This window comes from Phasianus colchicus, chromosome 15 (genome assembly GCF_987193195.1).
Source record: "Phasianus colchicus chromosome 15, bPhaCol1.hap1.1, whole genome shotgun sequence".
Taxonomy (NCBI): domain Eukaryota; kingdom Metazoa; phylum Chordata; class Aves; order Galliformes; family Phasianidae; genus Phasianus; species Phasianus colchicus.
This window is the reverse complement of record NC_143450.1, coordinates 13,489,917-13,509,802: the sequence shown is the minus strand read 5'-3', so window position 1 is coordinate 13,509,802 and position 19,886 is coordinate 13,489,917. Positions and strand designations below refer to the sequence as shown.

At 58.3% G+C, this 19,886-nt stretch overlaps 3 protein-coding genes across 4 annotated transcripts; 2 read left to right on the top strand and 1 right to left on the bottom strand.

Moving 5' to 3' along the window:
* Window positions 1–963: 963 nt before the first annotated feature.
* LOC116232137 (cationic amino acid transporter 2-like) lies at window positions 964–5,810 on the top strand. Its single transcript, XM_031598257.2, has 12 exons — window positions 964–1,767; window positions 1,875–2,030; window positions 2,163–2,328; window positions 2,525–2,661; window positions 2,767–2,989; window positions 3,186–3,322; window positions 3,624–3,726; window positions 3,804–3,946; window positions 4,191–4,357; window positions 4,630–4,738; window positions 4,903–5,372; window positions 5,772–5,810. Exons 1-12 carry the CDS (start codon window positions 1,281–1,283, stop codon window positions 5,808–5,810), a joined length of 2,337 nt encoding a protein of 778 aa, XP_031454117.2. The 5' UTR covers window positions 964–1,280.
* CCDC69 (coiled-coil domain containing 69) lies at window positions 5,217–11,873 on the bottom strand. Of its 2 annotated transcripts, none has more exons than XM_090150818.1 (9): window positions 11,694–11,873; window positions 8,349–8,418; window positions 7,841–7,985; window positions 7,692–7,759; window positions 7,474–7,547; window positions 7,243–7,344; window positions 6,642–6,761; window positions 6,302–6,399; window positions 5,217–6,198 (listed from the first exon to the last, which is right to left on the bottom strand). In XM_090150818.1, the coding sequence occupies exons 1-9, from the start codon at window positions 11,739–11,741 to the stop codon at window positions 6,030–6,032; spliced, it is 894 nt and encodes a 297-aa protein (XP_090006944.1). In that variant the 5' UTR covers window positions 11,742–11,873; the 3' UTR covers window positions 5,217–6,029. The 2 variants fall into 2 exon arrangements, with proteins under 2 accessions (XP_090006944.1, XP_031454115.1); XM_031598255.2 differs by having other exon boundaries at window positions 7,692–7,767; window positions 7,843–7,985.
* Window positions 11,874–15,503: 3,630 nt separating this feature from the next.
* Window positions 15,504–19,227, top strand: GM2A (ganglioside GM2 activator). The gene is made up of 4 exons (XM_031598254.2): window positions 15,504–15,746; window positions 17,300–17,452; window positions 17,731–17,913; window positions 17,985–19,227. Exons 1-4 carry the CDS (start codon window positions 15,630–15,632, stop codon window positions 18,138–18,140), a joined length of 609 nt encoding a protein of 202 aa, XP_031454114.1. The 5' UTR covers window positions 15,504–15,629; the 3' UTR covers window positions 18,141–19,227.
* The last annotated feature ends 659 nt before the right edge of the window (window positions 19,228–19,886 follow it).

Below are 19,886 nucleotides of genomic sequence, written 5' to 3'. Positions count from 1 at the left end.
ACAGCAGCACAAGGAAAGCTGGGCCACTTTGGGATGCGTGGTGCTGACACCTAACCCTTGGCATCCCGCAGGTTCTAACACTGACCCCAGGTGGGCTGTGACATGGCCCATGGCCAGCATGGGATTTGGCTGTCCCACAGGGAACCACAGACATCCTATTGTCAGGAGCCACTCATGCTGCTCCCCCCTGCCCTGTTGTTCCCCCCAGGGCAATGTTCCCTGGGGAAGGCGTTGGTGGCTGGAGACCTCACTCGTGAGGCTGCGTGGGTGACAAATGTGGCTTTGTTCAGCCTGTGCTGTGCTGCAGGACGATGGCCCCACTCTCCTCCTGGTGCCACGCTGTGCTCAGTGCCCCAGAGGTGCTCAAGGGGTGCACTGGGGATGTGGGGCTTAGAGCATGCTTCTGTGCTTTGTGTGCTCTGTGTACTTCTTTGCTTTATCCCCTCCCTGCTGATGTCCCTTTCCAATGGAGATGTCACTGCCTGAGTGCAGCCCCAGGGCTCAGCTGGTGTAAGCACCCCCCAAATCTGGATAGAACCATGGAAAGGGAGAGGGAGGGAAGAGCTTCTCCCTTCCACCTGCCCCAGCAGCTTTGAAACAATGGAAACCCCTCACTAATGTCCCTGAACCCATTAGCATTGTGTGCTCGTGTGTATGGTTTGGAAGGCATTATGGGAAAAATATTTCTGCATAGATTTCCCATTGTACTGCCAGAGCGGTGGTCAGCGGAGGGCAGGGACGGTGGGCAGAGGGAGGATCAGGGTGTTCCCAAAGGGATTTAAGCCCAGGGGGTGAGCACAGATGCTGCTGGGGCTGTCTGAGGCTCACTTTGCAGCTGGAGAAGTTTGCCTAAAGGATTGCCAGGGTGAGTAGTTGGTCTTACCAGGAAGATGTTTTAGATTTTGATAACCTTCTGATTAAAACAAAATGATCAGGGAAAAGTGGTCTGAGTGGGACTGGTGGTGTGCCGTGGGGAAACGCAGCTGGGGATGGGGTGGGAAGGCAGGCTGGGTGTCCGGCTGAGATCCTGGCCCCTTGAAGAGCAGATTATGGGACCAAACTCCATGCTGCACAGTGCAGCATCACAGGAATGTGAAGGCATGCGGTCTCCCTTGCTGTGCTCCTAGGAGCTCCCAGGGGAAGGCTTGCGGATCCCAGCACCACCCAGGGCACCAATGTCCACCAGTGTGGGGTTGCTGCAAGGCTGACATCCTTTCTGCTGACATTAGCAAGCCACGGAATCACTGTGCAGGCTCACGGTCCCCTGCCTGAGATGTGTTATGGTGTGGTTATGGTGCAGTGGGAGCATCCTTGTGGCAGCCAGTGGTCCCCCCTGGTGCCCTCCGAGGCCATCCCCCAATGCAGCATCCTCACACTATCTCTTTGCTGTCCTGCAGATGCCGTGTTGGGACCGCCTGCTTTCCACCTGGATGCTGCTCTTCCGCAGGAAGACCCCGGGCGGCTCGATGCCCTCCAGCCTCCGCCGCTGCCTCTCCCCCTCTGACCTGGTTGCACTGGGAGTGGGCAGCACGCTGGGGGCTGGTGTCTATGTGCTGGTGGGGGACGTGGCCAAGACCACCTCCGGCCCCAGTATTGTTATTTCTTTCCTGATTGCAGCCATTGTGTCCATTTTATCTGGGTTGTGCTATGCCGAATTTGGGGCGCGCGTGCCCATGGCTGGCTCTGCTTATCTCTACTGCTATGTGACAGTGGGCGAGCTGTGGGCGTTCATCGCTGGGTGGAATCTGCTGCTGTCCTATGTCATCGGTATAGGCCACTTCTGACCCTTCCAGTGCTTGGTGGCCATGGGTTTGCCTAGCTCCATTGGGAGTATCCCCAGCAGAGCCTAAGTCAACACCATCACCTCTCTCCAGGTACCGCCAGCGTTGCTCGAGCCTGGAGCGCTACCTTTGATGAGCTCCTTGGCAAGAGGATGGGGAGGTTTTTGGATGCCCATGCCCCCATCAACTCTGCAGGGCTGGCAGAGCATCCCGATGTCCTTGCTGCGTGCCTGGTGGTGCTGCTGGCAGGTAATGTGCTTACCTCACACCACCCTACTGCGCAGGAGGATCCCACTGCTGTCCTTCATTTCTACCATCCCCAGTGATGTCCACTGTGGTGTCACCCCAAGGGCACGGCCAGCTTTGTGCTCTTCTCCTCAGGGCTGCTTTCCTTTGGAGTGAAGGAGTCCACCACAATCAACAAAGCTTTCACTGCCCTCAATGTGCTCATCTTGCTCTTCATCACAGCCAGTGGCTTCATCAAGGGCGACCTGAGCAACTGGCAGCAGCGGGAGGAGGACCTGCCCTGGGCAGCTCATGGGGCTGGGTATGAGTGGCTCTGCTACCCAGTGCTGCCTTCATAGGGGTGTGGATGGATGGGTGGCCCCCTAATGCTCTCTCCTAGGAAATCCCACTTTCCACTTTATTTCTCCGTGCTCTGTTGACAAATACGCCTTAGAGCCAAAGTCCCATCCTGGGACCCCTTTATGCTGTCTGACTCTTCCTTCTCTTCTTCCTCACAGGAACCAGTCCATGGCTGACAACACAACCAGTGTCTTTGGGATGGGAGGCTTCATGCCATATGGTTTCACTGGCACCTTGGCTGGAGCTGCAACCTGTTTCTATGCTTTTGTTGGATTTGACTGCATTGCTACCACAGGTGAGCCAAGGGAGATGGAGATGTGAAAACCACTATGGTGATGAATCTTCTGCACCCACGTAGATGCTGCAGATCCATTCCCCAGCCTCACCTTGTCCTCCCCAGGGGAAGAAGTGAGGGACCCACAGAGATCCATCCCCATGGGTATTGTCCTTTCCCTCCTTGTCTGCTTCCTGGCATACTTTGGAGTATCTGCTGCCCTCACCCTGATGATGCCCTACCACCTCCTGGACACCACCAGCCCCTTCCCAGTAGCTTTTGACTATGTTGGCTGGGGCAGCGCAAAGCACGCTGTGGCTGTAGGGTCCTTGTGTGCCCTCATCACCAGGTGAGCGGGTGTCCTGGTGTACACAGGTGACCTGTGGACACCACACCTGTGATGCTGGCCCTTATCTGATGGCAAGGGAGGTGACAACCATGCCAATGTGATCTTGAAGAGGTCATAGATGATACAAAAGAGTGGGAGCTCCCCTGGGTGCAGGGTGTCACCTCCCATGTACTGCCCTTTTCTCCCCTCTCTGCAGCCTCCTGGGCTCCATGTTCCCCATGCCAAGGATCCTGTATGCCATGGCTCGAGATGGGCTCCTCTTCAGTCCTCTGGCCAAAGTCAGCAAACGTCAGTGCCCAGTGGTGGCCACGCTGGTGTCTGGAGCAGTGGCAGGTGGGCAAGCTGCTGAGTTAGCTGTTATCCACCAAGGTTGTTCTCATTCAGTAGAGCCCCTATAGCCTGTCTATGGGTTCGAGCAACATCTGAGGGTACAGTGCATTGTGGGGGGAGCCAAGCAGAACCAGGAACCCAAAAGTGAGGAGCTGGGAAATTCCTACAGAAGGTCTCTTGGAGACTCAGAAGGGGGTGCTGAAGGCTGATGCTGTGCCCAGGGGCTGAAGCATCACCACTTGAGCCCTGCTGCAGTGGTGGCACAGGGAGAGCATGGCCCTTGGTGCGCTCCTCATCCCCGCAGCTCTCCTGGCTCTCCTCCTTGACTTGAAGGCTCTGGTGGACACCATGTCCCTCGGCACGCTGCTGTCCTACTCACTGGTGGCAGGCTGTGTGCTTCTGCTCAGGTGTGGCTGCACGGTGGGCTGGGGGGGGATGGGGGCACACAGCATCACTGCCTGATGTTGAACATTCATCCGCTCAGGTACCGCCCTGAGCCCTGCACCCAGGATGCTCCTGTGAGGAAGGTCCCGGTGGCACAGCCCTGGTGGCACGCTGCGCTGCGGCCACCCCCCCATCCCACCCCGCATTCCTACACCGTGGTGTCCTGGGCTCTGCTGGCCATCGGTACGCATGGGGACTATTGGAGAGCTGGTGTGGGTGGACCCGTGGGGACGTGGCGGGGTGGGCAGGGTCACGCCCTGCAGCACATGCTGAGCTCCCTTCTGCCCTCTCCTGGAGCCTCTCTCTCTTTCTGCTTTCCATGCTAAAAGCTACGCAGACAGTCCCGGGCTGCCAGCTCCCACCCCGGCCCCCTGTCCCTTGTCACCGCAGGGAGCTGCTCCTAAAGCATTGATCCGTATCCCCGCAGCCGCGCTGCTCGGTGCCGTCAGTGGGCTTAGCGGTGCCGCGCTGCCCTGCCTGCATGCCCATGAGGCCGGCTGCGGGGCTGCCCTGGTTCTGCTGCTGCTGGGAATCCTGGTAGCCGCTCTCCTCGTCTGGAGGCAGCCGCAGAGCCGGGAGAGAGCATCCTTCATGGTGAGCAAAGCGGCCTCAGGGACCTCCCGTAGGGAAAGGGATCTGGGGGATGGACCACCTGCAGCACCTCCTGCCCCAGTGCAGCACCCATCGGCCAAACCACCCCATGAGCACCCATTTCCACAGTAGGGGCTGGGTTGCAGCACCCCTCAGAGCCCCATATCCCAGTGATGGGGTGGGCTTCCCCTTGCCAAAGTCACAGCACAAAGAGCCCAGGTAGGCTGCAGCTTCCCCAAGGGGTCCAGGCTGACCCCATGACCTGATGGCTGCAGGTTCCCTGCCTGCCCTTCCTGCCACTGCTCAGCATCACTGCCAATAGCTGCCTGATGGCACAGCTCGCTGCGGCCGCATGGCTGCGGTACCTGCTCTGGATGGCCCTTGGTAAGCCCTGCACCTTGCTTTGCTCTGCTGGTGGGGAGTGAGTGGTGGAGAGATGCCTGCTTTTTAGGAAAGGGCAGCGGGAGATTCCCGTCCTCTGATCCGTGGCCCAAAGAGTTTGGAGGAGAGGGCAGAGAGCCCCCCCACTCTATTCTGCCCATTCCCAGGTTTCCTCATTTACTTTGGCTATGGGATCTGGCACAGTGCTGAGAACCACCAGCCCTGGGAGCTGCAGGAGGACAGGGCTGGGGATGCAGCACCCATGTGCGCGGGGAGGGCTGGAGGGGATGGCCTGGTCCCCAGCACCTGGCTTCATCCACCCTGTGCACAGGGAGCTGCTGTCCCTGAGCGGCCCCAACCCTCAGGGCAAGCCCCTGCCAAAGGAGCTTTGTTCAGAGAGGATAAAGCAATCAAGCTTTTTTGCTGTTTTTGTTATTTTTCTGCCACCCCACCGGTCCCCAAAAACACTGACACTGGGCTCTTGAGGCTGCTGCTTCTCATTGACTTGTCATTGTTACAGCCAGTAGCACGTTGGCCTAGTGCACAACTCATACACACACACAAACACAGCACAGACACCCGCATCCCGACCACACAGCCCCAGGGAGGGGACAGACTGATGACAGCCTCTGGAGTGGTGACTGTTCCACCACACTCGTGTGTGCCCAGGGGAAAGTGCTGTGTGCATTCAGCCCATACCTGTACCCACCTGTGTGTGGTGGCCCTGCAGCTCTGTTGGTGTCCCCTGGCTTGGAGCAGGGGGACATGACCTGCTGGCATCCTGTGGGAGGATGCTCTGTTCTCAGATGTGCATCTCTACCCAGCATTGGGAGAGAAGATGGAGCTGGTGGTGCTGGCTGATTGCAGCAGGGACAGGCAGGGCTCGGCTGTAGTGTGGCAGTGAGCAGGGTCATACCTGGGCTTGGGAAGGTCCCTGGGAGCTGATCCTGGAGATGGAGGTGGCAGCAGGGAGCTCTGACTGCCCGCCCGCCCCAGGGAATGGGACCAACACATCCCATACCCACTCCACCTCCAGGCAGCACTGATGCTGGATACTCTCAGAGCCAAGCGCTAGGTCAGGGCCAGCCCCCATGCACGTCTGTGTGTTCCAGCTGACCCCGCTCACCCCCAGAAAAGGGGTGTGGGGATGGCACAGTGTGCCCCCCCCTGCAGCAGAGGCTGGGGAAAGGCAGGCGCAGGCGTCCTGGGAAGTGCTCCAGTGCACAGGGCCACCCCAAGGGCCAGCCCTGGAGAGTGGGGGCACTCACAGCTGTGCCACCCCCTGGGCTGTGCGCTACGTGGCAATGAGAGGCACGTCACTGGCAGTGATGGGGAAGGGGCAGCCATCCCCCCCGTTGAGCACGCGGTACAGCAGCTCCTCCTTCTCGTGGTGAGCCTGTTCTCGCAGCTTCGACTCCTTCTCCAGCGCCCCGCGGATGGCCAGCAGCTCCTCTGACAGCTGCCTGTGGGCAAAGGGCAATGCTGTGGGACCCACGTCCCCACCAGTGTCCCTCGTGCCTCCTCAGGTGCCACTCCGGGCCATGAAGCTGATGGATGTGTGCTTACCTTGTCATCACCAGGTGGTTCTGGGTGCGTACCTGCAGGTCCTCATTCTCTTGCTGCAAGGTCTTCACCTTCTCCTCCAGCAGAAGGTTTCTCTCTGCCTGCAAGGGGAACACCAGGGTGAGGAGGGGGCTGGGGAGCACACACTTTGTGTCCCCCAGTGCTGCGCTCAGTGGGAGGCCATCTCAATGGCACCTCCCTGCCCCAAAGGAGGAACCAGGCTCTATCCAGCTCCATTCGGCCACAGATACTGATCAGTATTCAGGTGGGGAGAAGAGATGCATTCGGGTGAATATCAAGAGATAGAAAGAGCAAAACCCATCTGCACCCCCCTTGAACTCACCACACTCTCCAGGTTCAGCAGCTTCTTGTCCAGGCCATGGATATGCTCATTCTTCATCTCGATGACAAAGTGCAGGCTCTCCAGCTCCTGCTCCCAGAAGGGACTGGGGCTCCCATGCTCCTGGAGGCACGGGAGGGGGGTCAGAACAGCAGTAGGGTTGGCACTTGGTGCTTCCACCTTGGCTTATTTGCCCATGTGTGACCCCACTGGGATGGTGCTCACAGCTGGGGTCCTTCATGCCCACAGTGGCTTTGTACACTCAATGTGCCAAGATTTGCCCTTCACTCGTGTTGAAAGACCCAAACAGCCCACACACCTCCCAGGAATGGCATTTCACCCCTTCTGCTGTCCCAGTGCCCTCTGTGCATCTGTTGTGGGGTCCATCAGAGAAGTTTGTGCCAACCTCCCAGGGACAGGACACCTCCCTGACACCAATATGTGCCCTGGGCAGCCTGATCCAGTGGGTGGCAGCCCTTCCTTGGCAGGGGGTTGGAACTGGATTGGCTTTAAGGCCTCTTCCAACCCAAGTCATTCTATGATTCCATGGATATTTGCACGTTGGGTGTCCTTCAGAGGCCACCAGCTGTGTGTATCCCAGCACCTCGATGTGCTTCTTGTAGTCCCTGCTCAGCAGTGATTCTTCCACCCGCTTCATCCTGTCCTGGAAAGACTGCAGCTGGGACTTCAGCGCGGCGATGGTCTCCTGGGCAGCAGGGGAAGAAGCAGGAGGCAGCTGGGATTTTTTTTCCAGCAGGGACACCCCAATAACACCAGGGCTGCACTGGGGACCCCAAGATGGTCCTCCTACGGCTGAGGATTTCCCCATGGGTACCTGTAAGGCTTCCTGGGACCTATGGTGGGACTCTGCCAGCAGCAGCTTCTCCTGCTCGTGCACTCTTTGGAGCTCTGTAGGGGGAACGAGAGCTGAGTGTCACTGGCATGAGGACACCAGAGGTGGCATCCCCACGTCCCACAGCGCCACATGAGCTGGAGAGGCTCTGGGGAGTGGCTGGGGGTTGTGAGGAGCATTGCTCTGCCCAGGGATCTCACCTTGCAGGGTTTCCTCATGCTCCCTCCTCAGGGCATCAAACTTCTCCTTCAGCTCCAGGTCCTTTTCCTTTTCCACCTGGAGAAGAATGTCCCATAGGCTGTCCCTGCCAGCCAAGCAGTGCACCCTGCAGCATCCTGATTCCTGACCCACCTGGGTGCTGACACCTCGCTGTCCCTCATCCTCTGCCCCCCGGGCTCCTCGCAGCCTCTCCTCCTCCTGTCCTTGGAGCAGTTTCACAGCCTCCGCACCGTGCTCCTCCCCCAGCGCTGCCTGCTCCTTGCCGGCTCCATTGGCTGCAAAACAAACGGGGCTGAAACCGGGCACATCCCGCTGTGTCAGCCCCTCCGTGCTCTTCCACTGGACAAATCCCTCCTCCCAACACACTCAGTGCAAATTAGCACTAATTGGGATGACGTTAGCAGGCTCTGAGAGGAGGCAACCCCAGTGCCTCCTACCCTGGGGGTGGCCGATCTGTCCAAGATGATGGGATGCCACTAAGACACCATTGGGATGCCACTGGGATTTCATTGTCCCTTCCTGTGCTGGAGCTGGGGCATCACCCCGAGCCTCCATCAGCCTTGTGGGGACTGTTTTACTGCTTTTGTAGCAATGCTACGGAGTGAGTGCATCGATGGAGACAGACATTTCCTTCTCACCATTCTCTGTCCTCCAGGCGCTGAGCTCCTGGCCAGGTGCTCCCTGCTGTTGCTGGCCTTTCTGCTGCCTCTGACCAAGAAAAACATGATATGCACAATAGGATGGGGCAGCAAAACTTTTGTCTGAGTCCCTTTCACCCTCCTCCATCCCAACTTCCCTGGGATGCACCGTGACCAAATACAAATCCCATTAGGTAGCCTGGCTGGAGAAAAAAGCAAAGCAAAGCAAACAGGCGGTGCTGCTCCGTTCCCTGGCTGCCCCTCTTTTGCAGCTGCAGGGAAGTGCGCTGCCAGAGAGCCAGGAACGCTGAGCCTCTGGGAAGCCCCGACTGCATCTGCCCTTCTATGGTGTTGGTGGAGGCAGCCGGGATTCGCTGTGTCTGTGTGCAGTGAGTGCAGCTTGCTGAGGTCGGGCTCTTCCCCGTCTGCAGCACAACTCCAGCCCCGAGCTGCTCCTTCAGGACATTGAGAATGGGAAATGGGGATTTAAGAGCCAGGCACGCCTGCCAAAGGGTTCCTTGTGCCTGAGACTCAGCTGCGGGAAGGGTGCAAGGTGGAAATGCCACAGCATGTTCTGTGCCTTGCATGGCTGCACAATGGTCATGGAGGCCTTTGGGGACACCTTCCAGAAGTAGGTCTTAGATGTAAGCACAATGAAGGCAAGATTGTGCGAGGGCATGGCCATGGCACGGCCAGGGGGATGCAGCCCAGGGCTCAAAGCACCACAAAGGTGATGCCCAGGGACCGGCTGTGCATAGACCATGTCCCCAGCATGGCTCTGGGGCACTTTTCCCTCCCTTCTGTGCCCACATTCAGTGGAATGGAGCCTCAGAGCCTCTTTGCTGCCCATCAAGTTGGGTTTCAGGCAACTGCATCAGCTCTGAAACCACTGCCTGGGGTGAGAAGTGTGTCAGCTTCGCCAGATCTGAATACCTGCCCTAAGGCTGCAGGTGACAGCACCTCTGGGAGCAATTAAAAGAGTGTCTGCAGCTCAATGAGCTCTTGAGTGCTCCTCTATCTTGGAGGAGAGCTTCACCACAAAAACCAGAACCAACTGGCTGAAAGCTAAACATGTGTACAGCAGCCCCAGAGCTGCTCTGGCTGCAGTGGGGTTTGCATTGGGACACAGAATGTCCTGCAGGTGCTGCTGTTCTGGTTCTGTGATGTTTCAGCATGAAGACGTTTGGAGAAGCATTCAGGTTTGGAGAGGCTCATGCCAAAACCACCCCCTAGCTTAAAACGAAATTAAAACATATATGTATATACCCAAATTCTTACAACAAAATATTTCTAATGGTATGGAGCAGACACTGTTCGGGGTCAGTTCTGAGCAGTTTCCCCCTGAACCTGCAGCACCTCGAGGTGTGCACCCATGCGCCTGCAGGCAGTTGTGGGCCTCTGCCTCAGCTCTCAGTGCTTTTATGCACTGTGTTTTCTTCCTCTTCTCCTGCTTTACACGAAGCAACGAAACTACGCAACGTTGTGGTAAGCAAATGAAATCACACAGGGGCAGGAAATGAACATTCAAATCCCAGTTGGGCTGCTGGGTATTGCTTAGTGGCTGTGGAGAGGGGGGACGGGATTTGGCTGATAGCCCTAAAGCACCTCCCTGGGTCTCAGCAGATGCCCAGTGCAGGGTACGTGGGACCTGCATTCTGCTGCTCTCCTGCAGTGGTTGTTTCAGGGTTATTCTCACCCCTGTACAGTCGGATCCGCCGCCGACAGCCCCACGTTTTGCATTCTGACCTTCCCCTGCCTCCCGCTGCTACATATAGTTCCTATATCTCCAAAACAAACTCACCCCAGCCCTGGAAAGCATCCAAGCCTCAGCCCTGATCTCTCTGAAAGGCATCCAACCAAGCAGTGAGCACGCATGGAGGGGAAGGGGCCCCCAGAGCCGGGCTCCCACCTGCCCCCACTGCCTTATCACAGAATCACTGAATTGTAGGGTTATCAGTCACTGCTGCTGGGGAGGATGTGGCTGCCCAGCAATGCCTCCCCCGGCTGCTGCTGCACCCTAAGGTCACCTCTGCCATGGGGCCAGTCACATCCCCCCGTGGGGACCCCTCTGTCCTGGGGGTTTCTGGGGTCCCCTGCCCCAAGGGATGTGCTTCAAAGCAGGTCCATCAGCAGTGGGAGGGTGGCGGTCTCACACCACACGCTGTGGTGCCCTGGGCAGGATGACATGGGTGGCGGTGCTGTGTGCCTTCCTTTACCTCTTTTGGCCATAAAGGGGATTTTTGGTGCTGCTTTCGGAATTAATGCACCTAAGTCATAGCAGCGGGGATGTTGTGTGGGGTGCAAACTGCAGCAAGCCGAGCGGATGAACAGAAGAGTTAAGAGAGCGGGTGCAGGAAGGGAGGTGTCTGCAGACTGAAATTTCCGCATTTCGGTACATGTGTGCCTCTAAGCACCTGGGGCCGTGGGGCTGTGGGTTCTCCTGCCCCGTGCCCCCTTCCTGCAAGCTCTCAGCATCACCAACCAGCCCAGAAGCATCTGGTCTCATGACACAGACAAGAGTGTTTTTTTCCATGATACAGAGAAGCAGCCAAGCTCTCGAGTGCTGTAAATAAGACACTTGCTGGCTGCGGGGCCATGCCCACACCCCCCACACATCCTGCAGTGTTTCAGCTGTGTGTTCCCACTGCCCCCCTGCACAGGGCCATGGGGGCACTGCGGGGCTGTGCCAACTTCCTTGCTGCCCATCCAGCACCCATCGACAGCGGCACGCAGCACATCCAACTCACAAACAGCCCTGAGGCCAATGGTGGGGGGTAAAGGAGTGTGAGCGTGGCAAAAAGAAAAGGATGATAATGTCTGGGGTTTAACTTGCAGAAGGTCTCACCCCTGCACTGGAGGACTCAGAGCATTTCGCTGCAAAAGTGTAACTTTGGGCAGGATGGGTACATTGGAACAAGGCTGGGGAGGGGGGGAACCACTTGTGGGACATGGGGGGATGCTATAGGAGGATGGCAAGCAACAAGCTGGGGATGAATCCTATGTGGAATAAGCACTTCTAACACCATTACCCTGATGCTGCAACCCCTTGATATGAGCTTCCACGTGCTGTGGGGCTTCTCCCCCACGCGGGTGCAGCAAGGCAGGTGGCTGCTCTGGGACCGGGACCTCCGGGATCACCCTCAACAGCACAGCAAAGTGGGGCTCCCCGCCACCCTAACCCCACAGCAAACCCCAACTCCACGCAAACCCCAACCCCGCGCAAACCAAACTCCGCGCAAACTCCCAGCCCCTACCCAAACCGCATCTCCCCGCCAGCTCCCACCTCCCTCAAACCCTCACCCCACGAACCCCCAGCCCTGCTCCCGGCAGACCCGGCTCCACTACCTTGCCGCCGGAGGGGCAGCAGCGCAGGGCGCTGCCGGAGCCGCCCATGGAAGCCCGGAGGCGCTCAGGCTCGGGGCGCGGGGCGCGCCGTCATCCCCCGACGGACGGGCGGCGGCTTCCGCGGAGAGCGGCGGCACCGGAGGGGACGGGACGGGTCGGGTCGGGACGAGCCTCCCCAGCTGGGAAGGCAGAAGGGGGAAAAAAAAAATAATAAAATAATTAATAAAGTTTCCGAATCGCCGTGGCTGCTCGCAGACGGCGCCGGGAGAGGGTGCTCTGCACCCCCAGCAGCGGGCAGCCCCCTCTCCCCCCCCCACCGCAGCTGCTTGCCCGCCCCCGGGGCTGTCCCTGGGTGCACAGCGGGGACGATCCGGCCCGGTACACCCCCTCCCCCACCGCTCTCCGTGTGCTCGGGGTGCACCGACGTGGGTGGGGACCCTGCGCGGGGCTGAGGTGCGGAAGAAGCTGGGGAGGGGAACCCTTGAGGAAGAGATGGGTTGGGGTTAGGATTAGCGCTTACTGTGGGGTACTTGGGGGAAGGTGCTGGTTTGGGAGAGGTTTTGTTCTGCTCCGGGGGGGCTGTGCTTTCAGTGTTGTCTGCAGTGCCTAGGGGGGCTGTGTCCTGCTCACCCCCCTCCTCAGCACCCCAGTTGCCCCCTGGGTTGGGGGCAGAGTGCCATGATTCAAGCAGGAAATCCTGTGGTTTGGTAATGGGCTCTGAACAGGAGGAGTTGGAGTGTCCTGTCTCACAACTGCTGCCAAAGAGGGCAGGTTCCTCTGCACTTTTTGGTTGTGATGATTTTTTTAAAAGGCTCTAAAATAAATAGAAAGGAAATGGAGAGAGAAAAGGAAAGGGAAAGGGGAAACAGAGTGGGAAAGGGAAAATAAAGGGAAAAGGAAAGAAAAAGAAAAAATAGAAAGGGAAAAGAAGAGAAAAAAAAAAAAGAAAGAAGAGTCCGGATCTGAAAAAACAAAACAAAACAAAACAACTTCATATCCAGCACTGCTGAAATAAATGTCCCAACCCGATCACAAGGCAGTGTCTGTATGGAAACACTGCCAGTTTTTGTCAACAAGTTTCTATTCTGACACTGTCCAAACAGCCCCTGGGAGCCGTCCCAGCGCAGGAGGTGACGGAGGTGCTGGAGGTGCTGGAGGTGCTGGAGGTGCTCCGTCACTGCGCTGCCAGGCGGTGTTCCTGGTAACCCTGCTTGGTGGGAACACCTCTCTTCCAAGTGGGGTTGTGAAATGTCACTGGGATCAGAGGGTGGGGACCAGTGGGACCAGATGCCGTGTCCTCCCTGGGTAGATGCTGCTTCACCTGGGTGAAGTTTGTGAGTCAGAGCTGCTTCCTGGCATCTGTCCTATGGTTGGAACCACCAGGAGCGTCCCTGCTCTTATCTCCCCACAGCAACGAACCGGGCAGGTCTCCATCCCCATGGAGAGCACTTATTTGGCAGGCCGAGCAGATTGCAGCTGGGATAAAAGGCTGTGAGGAGCCGGTCTCCACTTCTCTGGGGTTAGTTAAAAATCCTGGTCCAGATTTCAGATGTGAGCACAAAAGGATGGGTGTATTTTGGGGCTGAAGTCGCATTGCTGGAACAGAAGCAGCTGTGCATGCACGCAGCTGAGTGTCCAGCTGGCATCATGCCTTGCACACATGCTGTTGGGAACTTGGGGTGGTTGTGGGGTGCAGAGGGGTTGTGCTGTGATGTCCCTGTGGTGCAGAGCTTGGCTGTAGATGGGGCTTCTCTTGGCTGTGGAAGCACTGCAGGAGATGTGGGGGTAGAGCTGGGGCTTGGGAAGGGGTCCATGCATTGTGACCAGCCCTAGCACCCTGCTTCTGTAGCCCTGTATGACCCTGCACTCAGTGTCTGGGCTGCCCCAAAGCTCTTTGATTTTAACTTCATTTTTAGCAATTTCTCCATTTCTCCAATCTTTCCTGTGTGGGCTGCATGGGATGTCCCTGCTGGAGGTTTCCCTGTCAGTCCTGCCGCCTCTGCCCCTCCCCTCAGCCCCTAAGCATGATTTGCTCCCTTTGTTCTGGAGCTGGTCCCAATGCCTTTTTACCACTGAACACCTTTCCAGCTGGGCTCTGGGTGATGGCAGGACAGAATCAATGCGATGTCCCCCTGCTGACTGCAGATGGCATTTAAGGGTCTTTCTGACTCCAATGGTTCTGTGATTTCTATGAATGGATGTTCCCAGGAATGGTGGCACCTGGAGACATCTCAAGGGCTTCGCCTGGAAAAGTGAACTTGGGCAGGTTTGTCTCACACTCAGCTGAATTCCAGTAAGCAGGACGCCTGCTGACCCAGTGCGGAGTTAATTTGTACCAATGGTGCTTTCAAGTGTTTGCCTAAGCTGATTGATAAGAGAAGCACTTACGCAAGCTGCTGAAGTGCCCCGGCTCTCCCTCCAGCCTCACTGTGGTGGGGTTGGTGTAGGGGGTGCCAGCATTGGATTTTTTCACCTGGAGCCCTGGTGGGGTTTGTGCTTGCGCCCTTTGGCCCTCATGCTTTGCTCAGGGATTGCTGCTGTAAACAAGCCATGAAGTCACCATCTCTGCTGCCCATCAGTCGGCTGCTTCGTTTCTATGCAAATCAAAGATGTTTGGCCAGAACTGTGCAGACCTCGTGACTCTCGGGTGGGAGAGCTCTGCAGCTCCGTCTGAGATGGGGCCCTGAAAGCATCTCCTTCTGTGTGGATCTGGGTCACACCTGCTTCTGCCCTGGGGAAAAAAGCAGTGATTCCACAGCATTCCTGCCTCTGTGAATTTCCTACCAGATAGATGTGCTTAACTTGCCATTAGAACACTTTCTTCTCTTTTTGTTGTTGGTGTTCTTGTTTCACATAGAAAAACAAAGTGGGGAAAGGATGGGGATGGAGGTCGAAACCTCCTGCCATGGAAACTAAGGGACACGGGGCAGAGGCTCAAGCACAGCCGTGCCCACACCTCTCCCCATGCATCCCCATCCCTGTTGCTGTGCACAGGGGCCCCCACAGTGAAAACCAATCCTGGGGATAACTTCCCCCCTACCCCCCTCCCACCCAGGAGGAGGAGGGCAAGCAGGAATGGGGCTATTTATTCCCAGCCCTTAAGTCAGAGCGGGGGGGATCAGTGACAGTTGTCGTCGATGGTGGGAGCAGCATCCATCCATCCCTGCACGCTCCCTGCGTGCTGCCAGCCGGCCGCGCTGCTAAATAAGGATGGAAAGCTAAAAATAGAGCCCAGCAGGGGCTGGGATGAGCCCAGGGCTAGGAGCAGTGCGGGGAGGTCAGAGGGTGTCTGCATAAGGGGGAGGGGGGGGGGCGAAACGGCTGAGAGCGGCCTCACTCGCATCCCCCCTGCCCACCCCTGGTCCCGCTGCCAATGGGGGGAGGCAGAACAGCTGGGGAGCGGCACCCGGAGGGGGAGGAGTGGGACGGGGCGGGGGGGTTAAATGCTGAAATGATGGGCAGGGGGCGGTGGGTGGCAAACCGTCCAGCTGCGTGCTCCCACCCCACTGCAGCACGCACGGCATCGGGTTCTGACAGCTCCGCTGCCGGGGATTTGGGGGCTGCGCCGTGCGGGGTGGGAGCGGCCCCAGCTCACGGCTGTGGGGGTTGGGGTCGGGGGAGCTGAATGTCCCCCCTCCACACCCCCCCCTTGCTGCCTGGGAACCGCTTCCCGTCCCAGCATCCCCGCACTCCAGTCCTGCTCTTTGCAAAATAAAAGAATAAAACCAACCCACACAAGGGAGGAATTAAAAAAAAAAAAAAAAAAAAAAAAAAAGGAGGGCAGGACAGTGTGTGAGCACGCACGGGCGGAGGGAGGGGAATCAGGAGATGGGCCGGGCGAACAGATAGCAGAGGGCAACCCAGCACTGCGCTGCCAGCCGCTCTGCTTTCCTTCTCGCTCTCCTCCCGCATTGCCCCCCGTTCCCCCCCCGGACGATGCTGTTGGCGGGGCTGTTCCTGGCGCTCTGCGCGCTGTCGCTGTGCCCGGCGGTGCTCGGCGCTGCGCGGCCGCAGCTGCTGGTGGAGAGGAGCGGCTCCAGGATGCTGCGGGAGGTGAGACGGACCGGCCCTGCTTCGCTGCTGCGGGGAGAGGGGACGTGGGGGGGGAGAGAGGGGAGGCTGCGGGGTGAAGGGGGAACCCACAGACACCCCTACGCCTCGGGGATAGGGCTGCAGCTTCGGGCTCGGCCTCATCCCATCTTCCAGCGGAGAGGAATGTCAGTGTGGCCCCATCCCTTCGGCCGGAGCCCGGCGGCCTCCTCTCGCTCGGCTCTATCCATCCCTTCTGTGCGCCTTCCCAGTGCGCAGCCCTGCTTCCCACACAGAACCGACACGCAGAGGGAAACACTTAGGCGGCTTTGAGGAACCTCTGCGTGACTTTCACATGGTGTGGAGGGAAAGATCTCTTTTTTGTTTTCCTGAGAAGCCGATGTCGCTTGGGGAGAGGGTCGGCAGGTCGGATGGGGTGCTGAGAAGCAGCAGGACGGGCTGTGCACAGCCACACGCACCCACGTTGCGCCGTTCCCCTCCCGTGGAGCCTCTCTGCCTGCAGACCCGCGGGTGGGGAGGAGCAGGGGCTCAGGGCTCTTGCAAAAGTCGGGATGTGCTGCTGCCCCATGCCCCGGCTTGCCCTGCACACAGACTGTGTGGGCAGCGGTGCTGCTGGGGCAGCACACGGCCTCACCAGGACACAGAGCCCTGGAAAGTCACACAGCCTCACCAGGACATACAGCCACCACCAGTTCCAGGGCAGCCGCAGCCAAGCTTGCTCGGGGTGCACAGCCCAGACATCCTCCCATCTCAGCCCCAACTGATTTTCCCTCTGTGGTTTCCATACCCCCTCTGCTCTACCGGCTCTCCCAGTCCTGGAAGCTGGGACTGCCCAAGGTGCAGCCAGTGGGGCAAGAGCTGCTGGCACTGCTGGCACCGAACACCTCTTCACATTTTGCATTCCAAGCCCCCAGCCCACCGAGCTGCTCAGCAGGGCATGCAGGCTGCGTCCTCCACCTGAGTGACGTCCCATGGGTTTCCATTTCCCCACGGGACTTGCCAGGCTCCTTCAGCCGCTCGCCGAACTGGCTCAGCATTAGAGCCACGAGGTGTCTGGAGGAGCAGTGAGCAGCAGGATGAGTCAGGCCAGGCAGCCTCCCCCGAGCACCAGAGAGTATGGGAATATTAAACCCCATTTGAAGTGCAAAGTGTGAACCAATTCCCAGGACGGAGCTCGCCTGGGGGTTGCTCCAACCCCAGCACCCCGAGAGCATGCAGCTCCTGCTGCTTTTGCTTTCACAGCTCCTGCTCTGTGACTGGAGCTGGCGTGAAAAATAATGTTCACCTTCTTTGCATGCAAAGTGTTTCCAGGCTGGGGTGGAAATCGCAGCCTGGAAACGCTGTTTTGGAGAAAATGAGCACAAAGGGGGGTTGTTATAATTGCTTGCTGATGGAGAGTTCCTGAAACGTCCCGGGGCTCACAGAGTTGGAAGTTTGAGAAGCATAGGGGGTAAATGTCACTGGATTTTTTGGGGTGGATGAAGGTCATCTGTTCATGATAAGCCCCCCCATAAATCCAGGGCAAAGTTTAGGATCTGCCTCTCCTGGTGCTGCAGGTTGGTGGCTTTTCCTGGGAGGACTGTGGTAACGGGCGGGATCCCGTCGTGCTCCAGAGCCTCTCGGTGGCACCCGACCCCATCAGCATCCCAGGGACCCTGCGCATCAGCGCGGCCGCGAGCAGCAGCAAGGCCATGACCTCCCCCCTGAAGGTGGGTACAGGAATGAGGGAAGGTAGCAAGCTTCACAGCCTCCCTGGGAGCTGGGAAATGCCCGGGGATGGGGATGGGAACGAGCAGTCCTTGGGGCGTCAGGGGCACGGTGCCCCCTCCCGGCCAGATGTATGGGGCAGTGAGAAGTTTGCTCAGGGGATTAGGATGGAGGAAGAGGAACCAATGGGATGAGAGAAACTGAAAGCAGAATTAGGGCTCCCATAAGGTTCCGTAGGTCAGGAGGGGAAGGGCTGGGTGCACACTGCGCTTTCTTACAGGCGGTGCTGGTGGTGGAGAAGGCCTTGGGAGACCTCTGGATTCAACTGCCCTGCATCGACCAGCTGGGCAGCTGCACCTATGATGATGTGTGCGCCGTCCTCGACGACCTCATCCCACCTGGCACGCCCTGCCCGGAGCCGCTGCTCACCTACGGCATCCCCTGCCACTGCCCCTTCAAGGCGGTACGTCCCACAACCAGGTGCCCTCAGTGCTGTAGGGTCAGTGTTGGCTCACACAGCCCCTCTCTCTGCAGGGCTCCTACTCACTGCCTGCCAGCGACTTTGCCCTGCCTGACATCGAGCTGCCCTCCTGGATGACCAACGGCAACTACCGTGTGCGGGCGGTGGTCAGCAACAAGGGGCAGGAACTTGCCTGTGTCAAGCTGGGTTTCTCCCTGCAGTCCCAGTGAGGGGCTGGGGGCATCCCTCCTCTCCCCACTGCCTTTTTAATTCATCTCATCCCACCCTTCCCCAACCCAACCCATCCTCATCCCTTCTCCATCCCATCCTCATCCCTTCTCCATCCCATCCTCATCCCTTCTCCATCCCATTCCATGTCCATCCCGCATCTGCTGCCCTGTCTGCACATACCTCCACCACCCTGTCCCTCCCTGTGGTCCCAAACTGACACTTGAAGCAGGAGGAGAGGAAAGCTCAGGAGCTTTGCCCAGCCCCTGCAGTACCTGCAGGGTCAAAGACTGCTGCCAGGAGGAGGTCCCCCATTGCACCCACTTGGTGAACCCTCTCCTGCCAAACACAAAAGGTCTCTCCTTGCTGTCCCTCTGTCTCTAACCCCACCACCAGTGTCCCCAGCCTGTTACGGGGTGGCTTTTTGGGGTAACAATTTTTTACTCTCTTACCCCCCCCTTTTTTTTTTTAACTTTTCTTAATCCCATCAAGGGAGTTTCAGACAAAAACATTCCAGGGAAAAGCACTATTTCTTGAAGGAGAAAAGGAGGGAACATGTGAGGAATGCAGGGGCTGGAGGGGTGCAGGGTGAGCTGTGCAGGCGTCCACACCCACCTCTACTGAAGCACAGATGCAGATCCCCCTCATCTCATTTTGCTCACCGAGTTGGGGCAGGGTGCTGCACTCCAGCACAGGAACAGCAGCCCAGGTCCTATCTGGGGACCCCTTGGCCTGGCTGACACCTTTGTGACCCCTCCCTCATGCTTGTATCAGCTCTGCAGATGCAGGTGGCCCATCACCACCACATCCATCACTCCCTGCCCACCACCTTATAGGGTTGCTCTTCCTCCCGGTGCTGTGTGTGCCTTAATTCCAGCATGGAGCAGTGGGAGGTACTTTGCCTGCAGCTGTTCTCCCTGTGCTCTGTGCCCCAAGCTCTTCTCATCTCACTCTGGTGCAGCATGGGGTCATTCTGCTTGGAGAAGAGCTCACCCTCCCACCGTGCTCCTGCTGCTTCCCTGCTCACAGCCCGTGCCCCAATGGCACCCTCCTTTCAGGCAGGTTCTTAATAAATCTTTTTACCAGAAAGTGGAGCTGGTGCCTTGTGGTGCTGGGGGGGGGGGCAGAGGCTGGGATGAAATGGAGGTGGTGTGGGTATGAGTGCTGTGTGGAGGCAATGAGTTGGGTGCTGTAGACTGACCACGAGGCCAACTGCTGTGCTAGGGTGGCAGTGGGGGGAGGCATGCTGGAGGGACACAGTGGTGGGACATACTGGAGGGACATACTGGTGGGTCATACTGGTGGGTCATACTGGTAGGACACAGTGGTGGGACATGCTGGCAGGACATACTGGTGGGTCATGTTAGTGAGACAGGCTGGTGGAACACACTAATGGGACGTGCTTGTGGGAAACCTTGATGGAATACACCAGCGGGGCATGTTGGAGTGGTACACTGGTGAGACGTGTTGGAGGGACACTCTGGCAGGGCACAGTGGTGGGATCCACTGGTGGGGTACACTGGTGAGACATATTGGTAGGACACACTGGTGGAACACGTTGGACTGGTACGCTGGTGGACCATGCTGGTGGGACACCCTGCTAGGCCGTACTGGTGGGACACGCTGCAGTAGCACGCTGCTCACGCCAGAGGGCGCTCCAAGCCCCGCGCCCATCCCCGCAGTTCCGGACTGCCGCTCCGCCGCACGCCCACGAGGGGGCGCCGTAACTCTCAGCTCGCCCCGCTCCT

Coding starts and splice junctions, on each gene's coding strand:
- LOC116232137 (XM_031598257.2), top strand. CDS start 1,281: ATGGTGTGGTTATGGTGCAGTGGGAGCATCCTTGTGGCAGCCAGTGGT. Junction 4,358..4,629: donor GGGAGAGAGCATCCTTCATG/GTGAGCAAAGCG, acceptor TGATGGCTGCAG/GTTCCCTGCCTGCCCTTCCT. Junction 5,373..5,771: donor TGATGACAGCCTCTGGAGTG/GTGACTGTTCCA, acceptor CTCCACCTCCAG/GCAGCACTGATGCTGGATAC.
- CCDC69 (XM_031598255.2), bottom strand. CDS start 11,741: ATGGGCGGCTCCGGCAGCGCCCTGCGCTGCTGCCCCTCCGGCGGCAAG. Junction 8,419..11,693: donor GCTGCCCCTCCGGCGGCAAG/GTAGTGGAGCCG, acceptor TTTCTTGGTCAG/AGGCAGCAGAAAGGCCAGCA. Junction 7,986..8,348: donor CGCCTGGAGGACAGAGAATG/GTGAGAAGGAAA, acceptor TTTGTTTTGCAG/CCAATGGAGCCGGCAAGGAG.
- GM2A (XM_031598254.2), top strand. CDS start 15,630: ATGCTGTTGGCGGGGCTGTTCCTGGCGCTCTGCGCGCTGTCGCTGTGC. Junction 15,747..17,299: donor GCTCCAGGATGCTGCGGGAG/GTGAGACGGACC, acceptor CTGGTGCTGCAG/GTTGGTGGCTTTTCCTGGGA. Junction 17,453..17,730: donor CCATGACCTCCCCCCTGAAG/GTGGGTACAGGA, acceptor GCTTTCTTACAG/GCGGTGCTGGTGGTGGAGAA.